This window comes from Anas platyrhynchos, chromosome 3 (genome assembly GCF_047663525.1).
Source record: "Anas platyrhynchos isolate ZD024472 breed Pekin duck chromosome 3, IASCAAS_PekinDuck_T2T, whole genome shotgun sequence".
NCBI lineage: Eukaryota > Metazoa > Chordata > Aves > Anseriformes > Anatidae > Anas > Anas platyrhynchos.
The window spans coordinates 82863505-82879962 of record NC_092589.1 but is presented as its reverse complement, the minus strand read 5'-3'; the positions used below and the strand labels follow the sequence as shown (position 1 = coordinate 82879962).

The window sequence follows — 16458 nt, the reverse complement described above, 5'->3', positions numbered from 1 at the left end:
AATTCTAGCCACTGCTTATCCAGGTTGTGAAATGTTCTTAGAAATAATATTTCTTCTGTTCTTTCTGAAAACCACCAAATGATATCGGCACAAACCAAAAGGAACTGAAACTGGAAGCCAAAGTACCAAGTAATTGCAAGCGAGTCTTTCAAACCCACTTTTCACAACACGCAGCTTTCAAAAAACAGCCATTATGAATCATAGTCTTTTCTTCCATTTTGCTCCCAAACAGCTACTTTTATATGCTTAAAGTTTTTTTCCCCATAAATCAAAAACTCACCACTGCGAACAACCGTGTCAACGCTACAAGGAAATCTGTTTGCTTTGTTAAACTGAGCTTCGAAAGCACCGACTGCACATACATTTGTGGTCGCAAGCAATGCCTATTCTTCTACCCATTCAAAGTGTTTACTTTATTACAGCTTATTATAAATGTACTGCCTCAAATGCAGCAGCATGACTGTTCAATTTCCAGGCCGTAATTTTATGATAATCATATGTAATATATTCATGTGTCTATCCACTGCCTAACAAAGCCCAAACTGGTTTGTGAGCAGCGCTGCTTTCCCCGTGCTTCACATTTCTCTGCCTTGGAACATCACTGAATGACAACAGAAAAAAAAAGATACGATCAGAATTTTTCTTTATATTCTCACCATAGCAGTCATATGAAGAAACACATAACACTGCAAGTTGCATTTGGCACGCTGACATTATCAAATACCGGTATCTAAGTGATATGTAAATTATTAAACATGCTATGAAAGCGTTATTAGGAAGGTTGGGGGTAGGGAGCAAAATTATAAATTTATAAATGTTTTCAACATCTAAAAATCCTATTAATACTTGAAAATGTTGGGGTGGTACAGAGAGAATGGAGGATGTGCCCATGGACTAAGACCAGAACTAAGCAAACCCAATTTTGATCTCCCATATTTAACGCGTTTCAGTTCTTGCCTTGGAAATGTTTACAAAAAGTAGTCAATTTTTTTCCATCTTACATTTCGGAGGCAATGTCTAGTTACTCATAAATCTGATACTGGAGCATCAGGGACCTGCAGGAAATAAAAATTCAGACAATTCCCATCCACTCCACTAGACTGAACGGCTTGTCATCAACCAACTCTCCTAAGAACCAGAGGGTCAAGCTAAAGAAGACAGCTGAGCCTTGGTCACTGCAGCTTTCACACAGTCTGTGCAATATTCAGTGCCTTTAAGAGCGCCAGATCTTGAAGTCACACCAGTCTCTCACAGCAGAACACATTTTTCAAAAAAAAAAAGTTTTCAGTTTCTGTGCCTGTAAGAAAGCAAGAACCTTTAAATTTTTCAAAGACAGGATAACAAAAAAGTCAAACTACAACCATTTTTTAAAACCTCCTCATTTTGAGGGGACAGGATTACCCCTGACTGCTGAGCTTGGAGTTTGCAACACCGACAACCTTGATTTTTGTAGCTCGTCTCGCTGGATGAGTTCAGGTGACTGCTGGAACGCCCTAAGCGAGGAAGCTGATAAATGCCTTAATGAAACGCTGCAACAACAAAAACCACAAAGCCAAGAAGAGCCAAACAAATCTATTCAGTAATACCAGAAAATCCAAATAATAAAGCAAAGATTTGGCGGGGAAAAAGAGCTGTGAAAGCCACGTAAAGGCTTTTTCATTGTATTTTTCTTTCTTCTATGATTTCAATTAGAAGGAAAACAGGCTCTTAGCTTTTTTCATTCCCGATACATCACAACATAAACTGATTAATGGCTACTGGCTTAATGGAGACTTTCAAAAATCAGCTTTGATCAAAGAAACTGCTGTGGTCTAAGTCCTCAACTGCCCTACCTCACTTCTCGACTGCCTTTCTAGTGCTGAGCTGGCTCGAACTCCCTCCCCTTCTCGAGTAGTTTACCTTTAACTTCAAAGCCTAACTGGCTTTGAGGCTTAAATCACAGAAATCTTTATTCCTCCTTCTTCAAAAGCAATTAAAGATGTTCGCTATAATTTGACCTGCTATCTAAAAATCGTTGTGGGATTACAGAACGGGAAGGGCTGGATAGGGGAATTAATGGTGGCTGAGATGCTGCAAATGGCTCGACGGTGCCCGTCAGCTGCTGGGGTCAGTCGCCTCAAAGGAGGGTAAGCAAGGGCTAATCCATCACTAGCACAAATTTGCTGGTAAATGAGGCAACGGAGGGGTCCTTCCTGCTCTCCCTTCGTTATTGAAGAACCTGCAGATTTAGGAAGACAGACTTGCAGGGACAGCACTGTGATGGATGTGGGGTGGAGCAGTTGCTGTCATCACAAGGCGGCGGAGCACACAGGTACATGCAATAATCATGGCCTTGCAAGAGTCACAACTGGCCTCAGACGGCTTTACCAGACGTGGTCTGAGACACTGCTGAACATTTGGGCTGTCTGGACAGAAACGTTTCTAGACAATTTGTTTGTTTGTTTGTTTGAGTGGAGTTTCTACCATCAACTAACAGGGTTACCACTCTGAATGGTGAACTCTGACAAAATTCACATTTGGAACTTGAACCTGCCAAAACCCTGAAAGAGAGGAAATTTGGAAATGCCTGCTCTACACTAGCACATTTATCCTGGCTTTGCTCGCAAACTTTGACTTTATTCAGCAAACCAGCAGCAGCTGCCAAAGGCAAGCAAATCCAAGAAAAGTCGCTTGGGTTTTCTGACCAGATGTCCTTCCCAAAAAAACCTCCTCAGACAGCTCTGGTCTGCAAACGCTTCCTGATGGGCTGATTCTTAAACCCTCCAGAAACTGGAGAAATTAGAATTTGAGCACTGTGCTCAAGTTTTGTTTGAGCGGCCATCCTCCTCCACCTGAGGCCCAAGGCTGAAACGACATTAGTGCTGTAAAAAATACAGTTTAAGAAATTTGATTTGCTTCCCGCATGATGTAACAGCATTACAAGTAACATCATAAACCCATTCTAGAGACGGCCAATGTCACAATCAATCACTGAATGGCCCAGCCAGGAAGGACTTGGAAGAAATAAATTCCTAAAAGCTTTTCCCTACAAGAACAGGCAGTGCTGGAAGGAGCTGAGGAAAGAGGAAAGAACAGGGAATGGCACTGGCAACTCTGGTCATCTCAAAGTGTATTTTTCTACATTAAACCAACTTCATTAGGATTCTTTAGATAAGGAGTTCTATATACATAATTCTGCAGTTGAAAAGCCCGAAGTAAAAAGGAGCTGATTTGTCAGACCAGAGTGTGCACACTGGGGAAAACCCAAATTGAAACCGAAAGCCCTGTTTTGTAGTTTCCTGCTATAACTGCTAATTACTAATTACAGATTTTTCCTTAAAGTTCTGAATGAAATATTAACAAGCTAGTAATTAAGCTTTTATTCAGAGTCTGTTTGCTTTAGTGTTAACTTCAGTGGTTTAAGTCCGAAACCTCTGACTCACTGATCTCTAAATGTCCTTCTAAATTATTCAGAGATGTCCTTTGTTTTCCTGCTGTTGAAGTTCAGTTACTCCAAAACCTTTTTCTGTGCATTAATGGCAGCCAGAGTGTGACCAGTGGAAAGAGAGCGTAATGATGTAGAAAAATACAGTGAGCAGCATCTTGCATTACTGTGTAAAAGAAAGAAAGCATTATTGTCTCTGATTTTGCTTTTGTATATTCCTGTACACTGCTTCTGCTGTAAACCAGCCTCTTCCCTACATCCCACCCGTGTTTATTCACAGATTGTGTGTGTAGAAAAGAAATGGTTTAATACTCTGTTCATCCACTGCTACGGTGGTCAGCAACCAAGCCTGGCTGACCATGACCCACTAACGAAACGAAGCAGAAGCTGGGCTGCACTTGGCTGTATCACCATTAAATTACACCTAGATAGGCTAACACATGACACTAATTGGGCATTTCATTTCTGGTGCGACGCAGCGTTAATATGCAGGCAGTGGGTGGCTCCCCAAGGCCGAGCAGCCCGTGGACGACATAAATACCTCCGAAAAACTGCCTGCGGGTTGGCAGACCTGGAGCAAACAGCTGGACTAAGAGGCTCTGTTTTCTTACAGCCTCGTTCCCTCCCACTGGGTCTTGGATGACCCAGCGCAAAAAAGCCCGTGGATGACTTTTGCAGAGCTGAACAGAGAGAAATGTCCTCCAGCAGAACCGGGGTGTTTATTTCCCTCCTGTGCCAATGCCGACTTCTCTGCCTGATGCAGGAGGAACAGATAAAAAATCCCACAGCGGTGCCTGTGCAGAACCAGCCTCATGAATCTACCAACTGAGAACACACTCAAATATTTTTTATTACAACACATTAAGCTAAAATCAATAGATTCATTTACTGAAACAAATTTAATACTTCAGCTAATCAAGAGAAAGTAACATTTTTCTGAAAAGAAGTGACATTTCATTACAGCACTCAGTTGTAAAGTCACTGGCAGAAATTTTTCAATGTACCAATTAAACAGTAACTCAATGAAGTTAGTAACATAAAAAGCAATATTGCATATTTACAGTTTCCTCCCCAGTAAATGAAAACATCTCTAGCTCCTCGCAATGCCTACAGAAGGTCCACACAATGCTTCTAACAACACCGCCACATCTTTGATTTCTCCTTTTCAAATACTTCTACGTTATTTTTCCCAAAGATGTAACATGCTATTTTCTCTACAATCAACCTTTTTTCTTTTTTTTTCCCCCCCTTTGGAGAGAAGCAGAAGTGGCATTTTGAAAACTTCAATTTGCTGAAATCTAATAGCACCACTGAGCTCTGTTGTTCTTCACTTTTATTCTCACTTTATGCGAGGAAGATAGAGCTGCAGTAGTTTTACTGTTGTCAAACAAAAGTAAATAAATAATGTTTTTGTTGACTATTACATAACAAGATACTGCATCTCTATTATTAAACTGAGTTTTAGTACACATTCCTCTTTCTCAGATGTGAGAATTTACAAATACTGTAATCATGCTGGAACACCGCCAAGCAATTATATATGTGAGCCTTGCAATGATACACAGGAAAGTCAATTTGATGAAAAAATTCATTTAATAAAATATTTCACCGCGAGTTACACACATACAGGACTGAATTACTAGCAGGGTGTGCAGTGATAGGACAAGGAGTAATGCTTTCAAACTGAAAGAGAGCAGATTTAGATTTGATATTTGGAAGAAATTCTTCACTGTGAGGACGGTGAGGCCCTGGCACAGGCTGCCCAGAGAAGCTGTGGATGCCCCATCCCTGGAGGTGCTCAAGGCCAGGCTGGATGGGGCTTTGGGCAACCTGGGCTGGTGGGAGGTGTCCCTGCCCATGGCAGGGGGGTGGGACTGGGTGGGCTTTGAGGTCCCTTCCGACCCAAACCGTTCTGTGATCCTCAGAATGCAAAAAGATGTTCATACCTGACATTTGTCAACCTAAAGGTTTGTTTTTCCCTAGGATTACGGCTTTCCAGCTATCAGAGGCATTCTCCAAACCGTACATGGGCTACTTATCAGCTCCTTGTGTAGGAGATAAACATCCTTTTATTTTTATTAGTATGGGATCTCATCTTTTTGCAGGCTGGACAGCCTTCCATGGGCACAATCTATTTTCATTCCACCTTAATCAGCTAACCCTGAGTAAGAATCACCAGCTTTCTCATCAGAGGTCTAACAGAGCTGAAGATTGAAGGACATCTCAGGTTTTACAGACTGTATTTGAGGATGCAAATGGTGGAAAAAAATACATTTATGGAAATTTATTAGCAGCAGTGGAAGTGAAATTGAAGCTGCCATGCCAGTCTGTGGGGAATACGACACTGGATCTGCTCACTTGTAGTTAAAACAGCTGTACAACAAGCATTTGTTCTTATTCCTGTCTTTAATCTCGTAATTGGAAAGGTCTAGAGAGACAAGCAGTGAAAGTACCTGCACCATAACTTCAGGTACTCGAAATTTAGGACCTACTTTTGCATGTAATCCACTGAGGGACACTGGCACCCCTAAATTGATTTAAGAGACCCAGCGAGGCACCTGCCAAGCTCTGCTTTTGGAGGTTCTCGGATTCCCCCTCTGGAATGAACAATTTTCCATGGGCTACACAGGGAGCCTGTGGAGCACGTGGTGGCTGGAACTGCCCTCCTTTATGGGTATTATAATCAGACAGGATATTATCCACAACCCTTTTTCCTTTGTAGGTTGATATCCTGCATAATTATCTCATTTGATATTTCTTCTCCCTTCTCTGTTATTGTTCGTGGGCCTATTCTTTTCCATTTATCTAAATTTAATCTGCATTTGCCTTTTACTTGCCCTAAAAACAGCACAGTACCTCTCAATACGATAATTTTTGCCAACTGTTTTTCTCCAATCTTATCACTATCTGACATTTAAAATATTTCTCATTCATGGTGTTCACCGTGCGCTTTATATACATTATAAAGAAAGGTCTCAGAAACAATATCCTCGTCTAAGAATTGCCCTGCTATACCATCTCTCACCCTTTGCAACTTCAACATCTTGATTTATTCATGAGTAATTTATTGTAAAGAGATTATCATCTGCATTTTGCAAAGGTACTACAAGTTCAAGCTCATTTATCAAGTGCAACCTCATTTGTTCAGTTCAGACTCAAAATCACTCACCCCTAAAAATCTTACCAAATTTAGATCTATTCTGCCTATTAACTGTTAAAAACGACAGTTTGCTTTCTCTTCCCCTCTCAAGGCTGATCTTGGCTGTTCTCATGGTATTTGTAACCAATTAGCTGTTAATAAATATTTAAAAAAGACCTAAAGACTTTGTCCAAGTACCTTACCATTGTCCCATTCTATTAGAATTAATTTCTAATAGGGTCTGATTTTTATCATTTTATTTAGAAATTATTTTTTCTATCTGTTCTTCCCCCTTGACCATTATCCATCCTACTCCTTTTATTTCATTTACCTGCACTACCAACAAAAGCCTCTGGTCTAATGCAGAAAGGAAAGGCAAAGGCTTGATTTCAAAAATGAGAACAGGTTAATCAATAACAAATATGGCATGAAAAGAGTAATTTCTGAAGGACACAATAAAGACACACGGATTTTGGACACCCCTTTCTCTGAGAAGACACTACAACGAGTTTCCTAAATTTGACTACAACTCTGAGAAGCCTGAGCACATTTGCTGTTTGAGTATTGAATTCTACTCAAGAGAAAATGCAAATGCAATTGCATCGATGGAAACTGAGTGTGAGGATGTCTGCATCAAAGGCAAAACAGTCTGTTTCAATCCAAGCAGAGGAGCTGGCCCCATAAACAGCTGTTAGCAAGGTATCCTCAATTACTCAGAACAAATTATGCTCTCGATATAGACAGGCACACCCAAACAGGTTTCAGGATGCAATTATAGCACGGTAACAGCTGCAGCAACAAATTACCACATTCGAGAGCTTAAAATCATCCCGGACAAATCATCCCCCTTCTGCACAAGATGATTTTTGTAAGACAGGAGAAAGCAAAACAATAACTGGTGCCAGTCCCAAGTTGCTCACACATGGGAGCCAGAATACTCTCAGACATGGAAGCCTGGGAAAGAACAACGTGACCGAGATGGGGAGGACGACAAAACACAGCTTGCCCCATGACATGGTGAATTTGGCAGTTTCACAATGACCTGTTTGGTTATTCCACTGTGACGAGCACGAGGGATCGATGCAATGCAGATGGGAAATAACCTGCACGGCCTGTGCTTGTTTAGTGCTAAAACAAACCTCTCGCTCCCTGCATCTTCCCCAGCAATTTCCAGTTGGCAGTGAGCAATAACTCCGTGGCTCCGTGACACAACTTCACCCTTCTGTTCAATAAGGAAAAATATTTAAAAAAAAAAAAACTATTTGCATATTAGCACACGTAATTTTAATAATGAGACAAGCTGCATGTCTTAACGTTTACATAGTTTGTTTTTATACCATTGTAAGCACAATCTGCACGTCACTTGAAGATCCAATTCCCCTATGATTGTACTTCTCACAATCGAGAAGTGCCATGCCTCATCTCAAGCACTCTGTGCAGATTTGGCTGCCACAGTATAAAAAGGCCATGAAACTATTACAGAGTGCCCAAAGGAGAGTTACAAAGATAGTGAAGGGTCTAGAGGGCAAGATGTATGAGGAGCTGCTGAGGTCACCTGGTTTGTTCAGCCCAGAGCAGAGGAGACTGGACAATGCTCTCAGACCTACGGTCTGAGTTTTGGGTGGCCCTGTGTGGAGCCAAGAGTTGGACTCGATGTTCCTTGTGGGTCCTTTCCAACTCTGGATTTTCTGTGATTCAGTTCTATAGTAAAATATTTAGAAAATTACCCAGAACAGTAAGAAAGCAAATTAATTCAGTATGAAGACAAAAAGAGACAAAAAAAAACCAACAGAAAATCACAAAACCTAAAGCGTGATGACACTTCCATTAGCTACTGCTGGTTTCAAATCTCATTATTTATCAAATGAGACAAAACCAGGAGGTTCAAATCAACCATCCCTAACGCGATAAAGAATAGCTGGTTGGCTTCATCTCACAGGTATTATGACAAAAGTACTCAAAATGAAGCTAAGAAGAAAACATGAATAATGTTAAGGATTAATTTTGAGGGACTTTGCTTTGGAGTCACTGTGGAACAAGGGACACAGACAAGACTGGAGGAGAAGGAAGTTTTACTACTTTTTTTTTTTTCCTTGCTATCTTTAAGATTAGTTATGTGGCTCTGAATAATCTATAAACCTCTTACATTTTATAGGCATTCCAGAGAACAGCGGTATCTCTCAGTTTCACTTATGTTCCCAGATTTTCAGGTTAAGGCAGCGAAGGCTCTTTATTCTCAACATACACCACACACTCCATTAAAAAAATCCATACTGTCTCGTTACATGAAAAAAGCTGCAAAATTGCTTCAAAGGAAAAACAAAACCAAACAGCCCTTTCTGCTAAGTAAATACTAGAGTGAAGAAAATGTTTTCTGAAAGAAGACTATAGAATCTCTGGAAGGTAATGCAATTCTAGCCCTCAGTGGAAGGAAAGACACATTTCCTCATATTTTTGATATTATGAGAAAAATCAGTCATTCACAAAAGTAAACGTTTAACAGGAAAAAAAAAAACAAACAGAGATGCAAAAAATTGGAGTGCTGGAAGTAAATGCAGTAACAGTCCAAAGTCCTGCTCTAGGCAGGGCTAACTTCAAGGAGGAGTCAGGTTGCTCAGGACCTTTTCCAGGTAACTTCTGAAAATCTCCAAGGATGGACTTCTCTTCTTGAGACCCAATTTCCTTAACCTTCCCTCCTATGCCTGGTGCTCCATCCTTCCTCACAGCCCCCTGCAGCAGTCGCTCCAGCTGGGAGACTTCTCTTGCACTGGGGCCTCCAGAACAGCATGCAGTTACTCCAGATGTGGCATCCCAAATGCCGGAGCAGAGGACAAGAGTGGCTTTCCTTGATCTGACAGCTCTGCTGTAGCTAACACAAACCAGGCTATGGTTGGTCTTATCTTTATTTGCCACCAGGACCCTCAGGCCCTTTCCTGCAGAGCTGCTGTGCTTGGCAGGCAGCCTCCAGCCTGAACACCACAGGGGGATGTTCGGTCCCAGATGCAAAACCCAACATTTGCTTCTCTTAAACTTCACAAGGTTCCTTTGCCAGCACTTTTTTTTTTTTTTTAAGCTTTTGGGAAAATGAGGCATTATCATTCTAATTTTCTCTCGCTTGGATGTATTTATATTCCAAAACACCCAGGAAAAAGAAGGCTTTAAAAATTAAAATCTGTTCATTTTTACAATACTCATTATAAGCATTTGAAGATATTTTCTTTCTTAAACAGTTAATACAGAAGTAGAAAACTAATAGATATTGAAATCTACAATCAATTAGCTATTATTTTAATCTTCCCAGAAGGCTTAGCCTACCCTGTGCTTAGCAAGAACAAACTTGGATGGATTTTCAAAAACCCTACTACAAGCTGAAACAACAAAAGCTGCCAAAAAAACCCAACCCCAACAACAACAACAACAAAAAACCCATAGTCCAAAACCAAGCACCAATTATTCTATCTTATTGGCAGCAACAACAGAAAACTGCAGAGGTAATCTTCTTAATTCTGTGGACTTCTATGGAACACTCTCTACTTGACAAAGAACAAATTTGTTAACTAAATTCATGGGCATAATCACGAGAAAAAGCAAAATGGGGACTATCTGATCCAGCAGAACACAGGGAATTTATGAAATTATAGCTCATTAACATTTTGTTCTTATGGACAGCGATTGTGACAGCATACAAAATAAACTGCCTCATTTTCCCAGTGCTCAGGCAGATTTCCTCGTTATTCTTTTTCTGTTTACATCACCCGTTCCGATGCTGGTGTTTGTTTTTTTAGTATTTTTTATTATTTTGCAGCGTGCCTGCAGAGAGCAAACGTGCCCACTGTATGCTGGCACTTACTGTAATATAAACAGACACACAAAATATACTGCTATTAATTTATATTATTAGTGTCTGCAATTTGCAGGCAGGGCTGAGGGCTCCAATATTCCATATTACAAACATGTGGGCAGTCAGGACTCCTTGCCCCTAGGTGTTAGCAGATGCTTTTGAGAAGAACTGCAACAAAGAACGGTAACATGTAGAGAAGTGAAAGGAAGTCAAGAGATAAAGAATTAAGCTATATGTTTGTGTGGGGTTTTTTTGTTTTGTTTTTTAATTTTCAAAATAATAGTTGAAAAGGATCCTATTTTTAAAAAAGGAGCTAAATTTGCTACCTTTAACAAACACAACTTTGGAATCAGCAGCGTGTGATTTCTTGCGAGCACCTTACAACACTTTCTAACTTTCGATTTGTTCAGTGAATTCTCTCTAGCCTCTCCATCATCTTCTTTACAGGATACAAACTCAATGGGCAGGGCAGTTTTCTACTTCCTTAAGAGTTGTTTTTTTTTTTTACTGCTATCACTGGTCCTCAGTTTTAGTTTTGAGTATGTTCAGACATTAAGTGATCTATCACTTAATAACTACATCAAACAAACCTGTATTTCTTGTGAGCAACCAGAACCTACATATAAATCCCTGGTTCTTTTTTCTCAGGAACGTCTCAGTCCAGAGGTTCTAGGGCTGTATTTGCCTTTTTCCATGGCTGCACCAAACCCACTTCTCTTAGCTCCCCTGTGAACAACCATTGCTTTTTCAGAGACACATCACTGACAAATGAGGAAGCTTCACAAGATGGCAGATGTGCTTGTTTCTGTGACTGCATATTTTTATACTTTATTAGGTTTCATCCTAGCCTATTACCTACAGCCAAAGTTCAGTCACTCCCTGGGCTGCTTCTCTTTTGTCCTGGCGCTGCTTTCAGACTGTCATCATCAGGACGTGAATCAGTCCCTCAACTTCTGTACAGGTAATCCTCAACTACACTGAACTCGTCAGTAAAATTATTAACTTATTAAAATAATTAAGCATGTTCTCAAGATTAATTCTGGGGTAGCTCCACCAGTGATACACGGCCTGCCTGACAGAACCGCACTCCCCAGGACACGCTAATAACTGATGGTTAAACCGTGTAGACAGCTTATTTTGTGGGTAATGGTGACAAGTGGGAACTGCAAAGATACGACAAGGTAACCACTTATTTTCTTTGAGTTGAAGGCGTGATATCTTTATGTTTTATTCTACTGCATTTGATCTCACGTGAAGTGCACTAACAGCACAAAATAATACAGGGAGCAGCAGCAGAAGCAACACTCAGATTACGACTTTACGGTGATAAACTAGAAATCCTTTCCTGCTGTGGCACTGCAAGCAAGTACCTCTGTCAATATTTAGCAAAGGCCAATAAGCACTGCCTCGTGTAATTAGAGTACCAACATACCATTACTGTCTACCAGCAGGCGCAGAAGGAAAACTTTTAGACATATATTGCTGAAAGACCACACACACGACGCTGTTTTTGTGGAGCTCTGTCAGGACAGGAATTGAGTGGATGGGGCAAGGTGCACTAACCCTACTCCTAAACTTCCAGACTGCCTGAAGAGCTGTACACCCTACCAAGGCTCTCCACATCTGCCCTTTGTGATTAGACTGGGCAGAGGCACTCCACCGAGCTCGAAGATCACACTAATTGGAGGGAGAAGCCACTGGCACCCTGGGAGGGAAAACATCCCAGCTTAATCTACCTCAAGAAAAGGTCTATGGAAAGCGCCTCTTTCACCAAGTCATGCCTTTGTTGTCTTCTTTTTTTTGAAAAGATTGCTTTGAAAATTGTGGCCAATCACTTCAGCAATCACCTACAGCTGGTCGATCTCGCTGAAGGAGTCACAGACGAGGTCCAGCCTGGTTCTCAGACATGAGTTCATCCTCCGCGTCTGGAGAAAGGTGAAACAGCCACGCTGAAGCTGCTTCGGCTCTTGAGAACATTGCAGTAAATTCTCTGAGTCACCGGTCAGCTGCCTGCAGGTCTTACAGTAAAGGTGGATAGATCTGTGCCTGGAGGGTCTTGCTGGTGCTGAGGCGATCAGAGAAATGATCCTGAGGCAACCACCCGAGATCCTGAGGCAAGAAATGATCCTGAGGCAAGGCCTCTCCCCACGAGGGCTCTGCTCTGCTTTACCATGTTTCAAGTTAAAAGCGTATTTGCTGAGGGAAAATTAGACGGTTGGGTAAATAATAGCCTGGGACCAAACTGCAGTCCCAAAGTGTAGGTGGGAGGTTTAGCCAGCTCGGCCACGCTGCCCCTCAGCTTAATAAAACCTCAGATAATGGTTACCGAGCTGCAGGTCGTGGTACAGAGCTCGATCCTTTACTAGTCCTTGACAGGAAGATTGCTCTAACTTCGGCAGAAAATCCCCCGTAAGCAAACCTAAAACTTTCACAATCTGGGCAGAGAAGCGAAATATTAAGAACCCGTCGCTATTTCCAAACTACGCTCTGCACCGCTACCCGCCCTCACATCCCACGAAGTGGAACAATTCTATTTTGAACAAAGTAGTATTTATTACGTAACTTTTTAATAACTACTCTTAAAATACTAAAAATAAAAGAGCGGTAATTAATCTTTATTTAAATGGTAATTTACTGTGTTAAGAGCCCAAAATGAAACTAGTCATTAACGCAATAGTAAAGACTGCCAGAAGCTTCATTACTGATTAATAATGGGGAACACAGCGTACTGAACAGCTTCCCCTAATCCAAGGAGCAACTCAGAACTGAACTGCACAAACTTTCAATCCTCATAAACTGGTGAAGCGATAGCATTTCCTCTATAGAATTTATAATTAGTGGATATAGTGTAGCTAAGTTCTCATCCTGATCTACATTGACTAAATCTCTATTTGAAAAGCAATGGGTCATGCATGTTATAAAGACTTCTTGTTCTGTAAATAGGTTAAAAATCCCATAACGTACCCTTCCATCACTATTATGTGACTATTATGTATGCTGGAACATAATGACATTAGTTACTTCTAACCACAACGTTTGTATGATAAAATTTTTGATCAACTTCACTGTTCGTAAAAGAACACTAACAATAATTCATATAAATAGATTTAAGAACGTTTGCCAGCTAATGTCAACTGATGTCATCCTGTCATTTCATCTGCTTTCTTGTCCAAGAAATATTTAATAAAAGTGACCATATAAGATCCCAAAGCGGTGCAAATTACTGAATTGTTCCAAAGTTCATAGAATGAATGCAGATGAATATGACAGTGATTACCAACACAGCTACCTAAATGGGAAGAGATAGAAAAAGCAAACATATTTATGTTTGAAATTGTCCTAGAGCACCTTTGAACAGATGCTAGAATCAAACAGTCATTTAGAATAATTTAATTCAGAAACAAAAAATAAGAACTACCCTATATGAAATCAATTCCTTTAATATAACCTTAAAGGGCAGTGCCTTGAAAAACAAAATGGGAATTCATTGCCACAGCAAATTTGACTTTCAAATCATTAATTCACTTAGTGCTCTCACCAGCTAACCGGAACAGCCATCGCTTTTATGAGCTATTGAACTTACCGAAACCCACTGAGTATTACTCCAGAACAAGAGCAACCACAAACTTCATGCAGTAACTTAAAGATTTGCATCATTAATTCTGTTCAAAGTAGCAACATACAAAATCTGATGGTGTCTAAGAACAGGCACAGAATATTACATTATAGGAAAAGAAAAATTCCAGGCAGATCCCTCTAGCCAGAAAAACACTCTTTTTTTCACGTCTTCTAATCTAACTGCTACTAGATACAGGATTCAAAATCTTCAGGAGTGAATGCTTCGCATTCCTTTTGTATAATGAAGCACAGAGATCAAACATCTATCAAGCACTACCACTAATATCTCTGAAAGCAAGCCAGGAGATAGGTAATTTCAGTTAATCTTACCAGTTCATCTATGTCTCAGAAACATTATAAATATTAATATATATAAATATTAATGAATTACTGCATATGAGGAAAAAAGACATAGAATAATCATCTCTAGAAGAGGCATCAGTATTGCGAAACCATTTCACAGACTTGCCATCTCTAGCCTTCATCATCAAAGACACTGCTACAATTATCTTCCTGTACAGTCCCGGAAAATCAAAACTTCTGTGCAATTGCAAACAAACACTTTGATAAGGAGCTTCTCTCTGCAATCTTTTAAATGTACATAAATTGAAACATGAATTTATGAGTACTAACGTGGCAGGTTATATGTTTACTATGAATATTTCAAAGAGCTGGTAACACTCCTATTTGTCCTACTGAAAGTGCACTAAAAATGCATTGGAAGTACTGTTGTAAAAATAATGGTTCACTTAGAGTAATAAATCTACACTGACAGAGGAGTGTAGTGGTTTGGGGCATTCCTTAATGCACACGTTTGGCAAGAAATGCCATATCTTAATAGAAGGCCTTAATACTTCGGATGTTTGCAAATGAACGTGACTTGGTAATTTATACATCGAGAGAGACCAATCCATCACACAGTGAGCAAAAGCAGATCCAAATAAAAGGTTGCAAAGACTCTCCCTTATATATAAATATTCCAGGACAAAGTTTGGTTCACAAGTCTTTTAACTGATGGCACCATTAGCAACCACGTATGAAAAACCTAAAAACCGCTGGAGGAAGAATGAGAGAAGCTTGTGTCAACAGTTCCAAGGGACCAGTGCACACCTCCAGAGCACGCACACTTTGTTTAGCAGCACTGTCTCTTAACCTGAATTATTATTCCCCACTTTTGATGCTGAAGATCTCTGAGAAGTTGCAGCCTCATCACTCAGTTCTGCTGCTGCCGGGGGGCTGACATTTTCTAGAATCTCCAAGCAATCAGAGAGGAGTCTGAATTAAAGAACCGCATTGTGTTTGTTAGCTGTGTATCATTTCCTGCTTGCAAACCACAGAAGAAATGATCCGGAGACAAACGAGGACTTCAGGATTACCTTTAGCACCAGAAATGAAACAAAGCAGTGTGCAAATACATGCCCATATATGCTCCTATAGCTCCAAAAATAAACATTACTCTTTAGAGAGAGCAGCCACGTGGAATTAGCTTGTTCAAACACGTCTCTATATTCTACACTAATTTAGCAGATAATAAGGTTTGTTTTCCCTAGGTGGCAACTGAAAGTTATTTTGAATATCCAGATTGCCTATTCTGTGGCAAACGCAATATTTAGGATGAGACTACAGCAACATAAATTACAGTCTAGTATGAACGCACTCAAATTAAATGTATATCAGATATTTACCAAGCATTACGCTATATATATATATATATATGATATGAACAGAAAATATTAAAGAAAATATAATTGAGCCTCTATCTTGAAAATTGTGCCATTGCCTACCTTATAAAATGCAACAATAGAAACACAGAAGGATACAAAGAATTTAAATGGTGTTGATTGCAGATGTTGAATGGCTTGGAGACAGGGAGCAATTAGGAGATTTGCATAGATTAAGTTTTTGTAGCTTGGAAAATACAAGACTGGGGGTGATGTGAAAGAGAGGATAAAGTCATGCATGGAGAATAACCACTCTAATGGCTAACCATTTCTCCTGACATAAGGCTCAGGTTGAACCAAATTGAAGTATCAGGTAACAAGTTTAAAAGAAATAAAATAATACGGTAACTCGTAATCACAGTATGACTTTGAATATTGAAAATTTAGTGGAAAATCACTTAGGCACGTTCAGGGAAGAAGATGCAACAAAAGTTGCCCAAGCATGCAGGTACAACTTCCAGCAGAGAAGGCCCTGGATGCAAACTGCAGGAAACTGGATGCATGCATTGCATATGTGCTGGTTTTGCACTCTTTCCCTACTCACGATATGACACACAGTCCTGCAGTTTGATCCCGTACAGCATCTGCTCTGGAGGTGTGAGCAGAAAGGCCTCTCTTTAGCTGCAAGTGAGGGTGATGGTACTGCTGCAAACTGAAGTGGCTGCAGAGTGCAATAGTGGATTTACAAAATCTTCCCAGCCATGCAGAACTGCCC

General features: G+C 40.3%; 1 protein-coding gene across 3 annotated transcripts in view; it reads right to left on the bottom strand.

The window, feature by feature from the left end:
• Positions 1-16458, bottom strand: part of RNGTT (RNA guanylyltransferase and 5'-phosphatase) — a 184231-nt gene that overhangs the window by 13402 nt on the left and 154371 nt on the right. The window contains exon 15 of one of the 3 annotated variants that reach the window (XM_038176904.2): positions 1830-15398. The exons of the other annotated variants lie outside the window; for them this stretch is intronic. Coding sequence (XP_038032832.1) covers positions 15336-15398 — 63 coding nt within the window. The 3' untranslated portion in view covers positions 1830-15335. Of the gene's footprint in view, positions 1-1829; positions 15399-16458 lie in introns of those variants that run through there. 3 annotated transcript variants of the gene reach the window in all.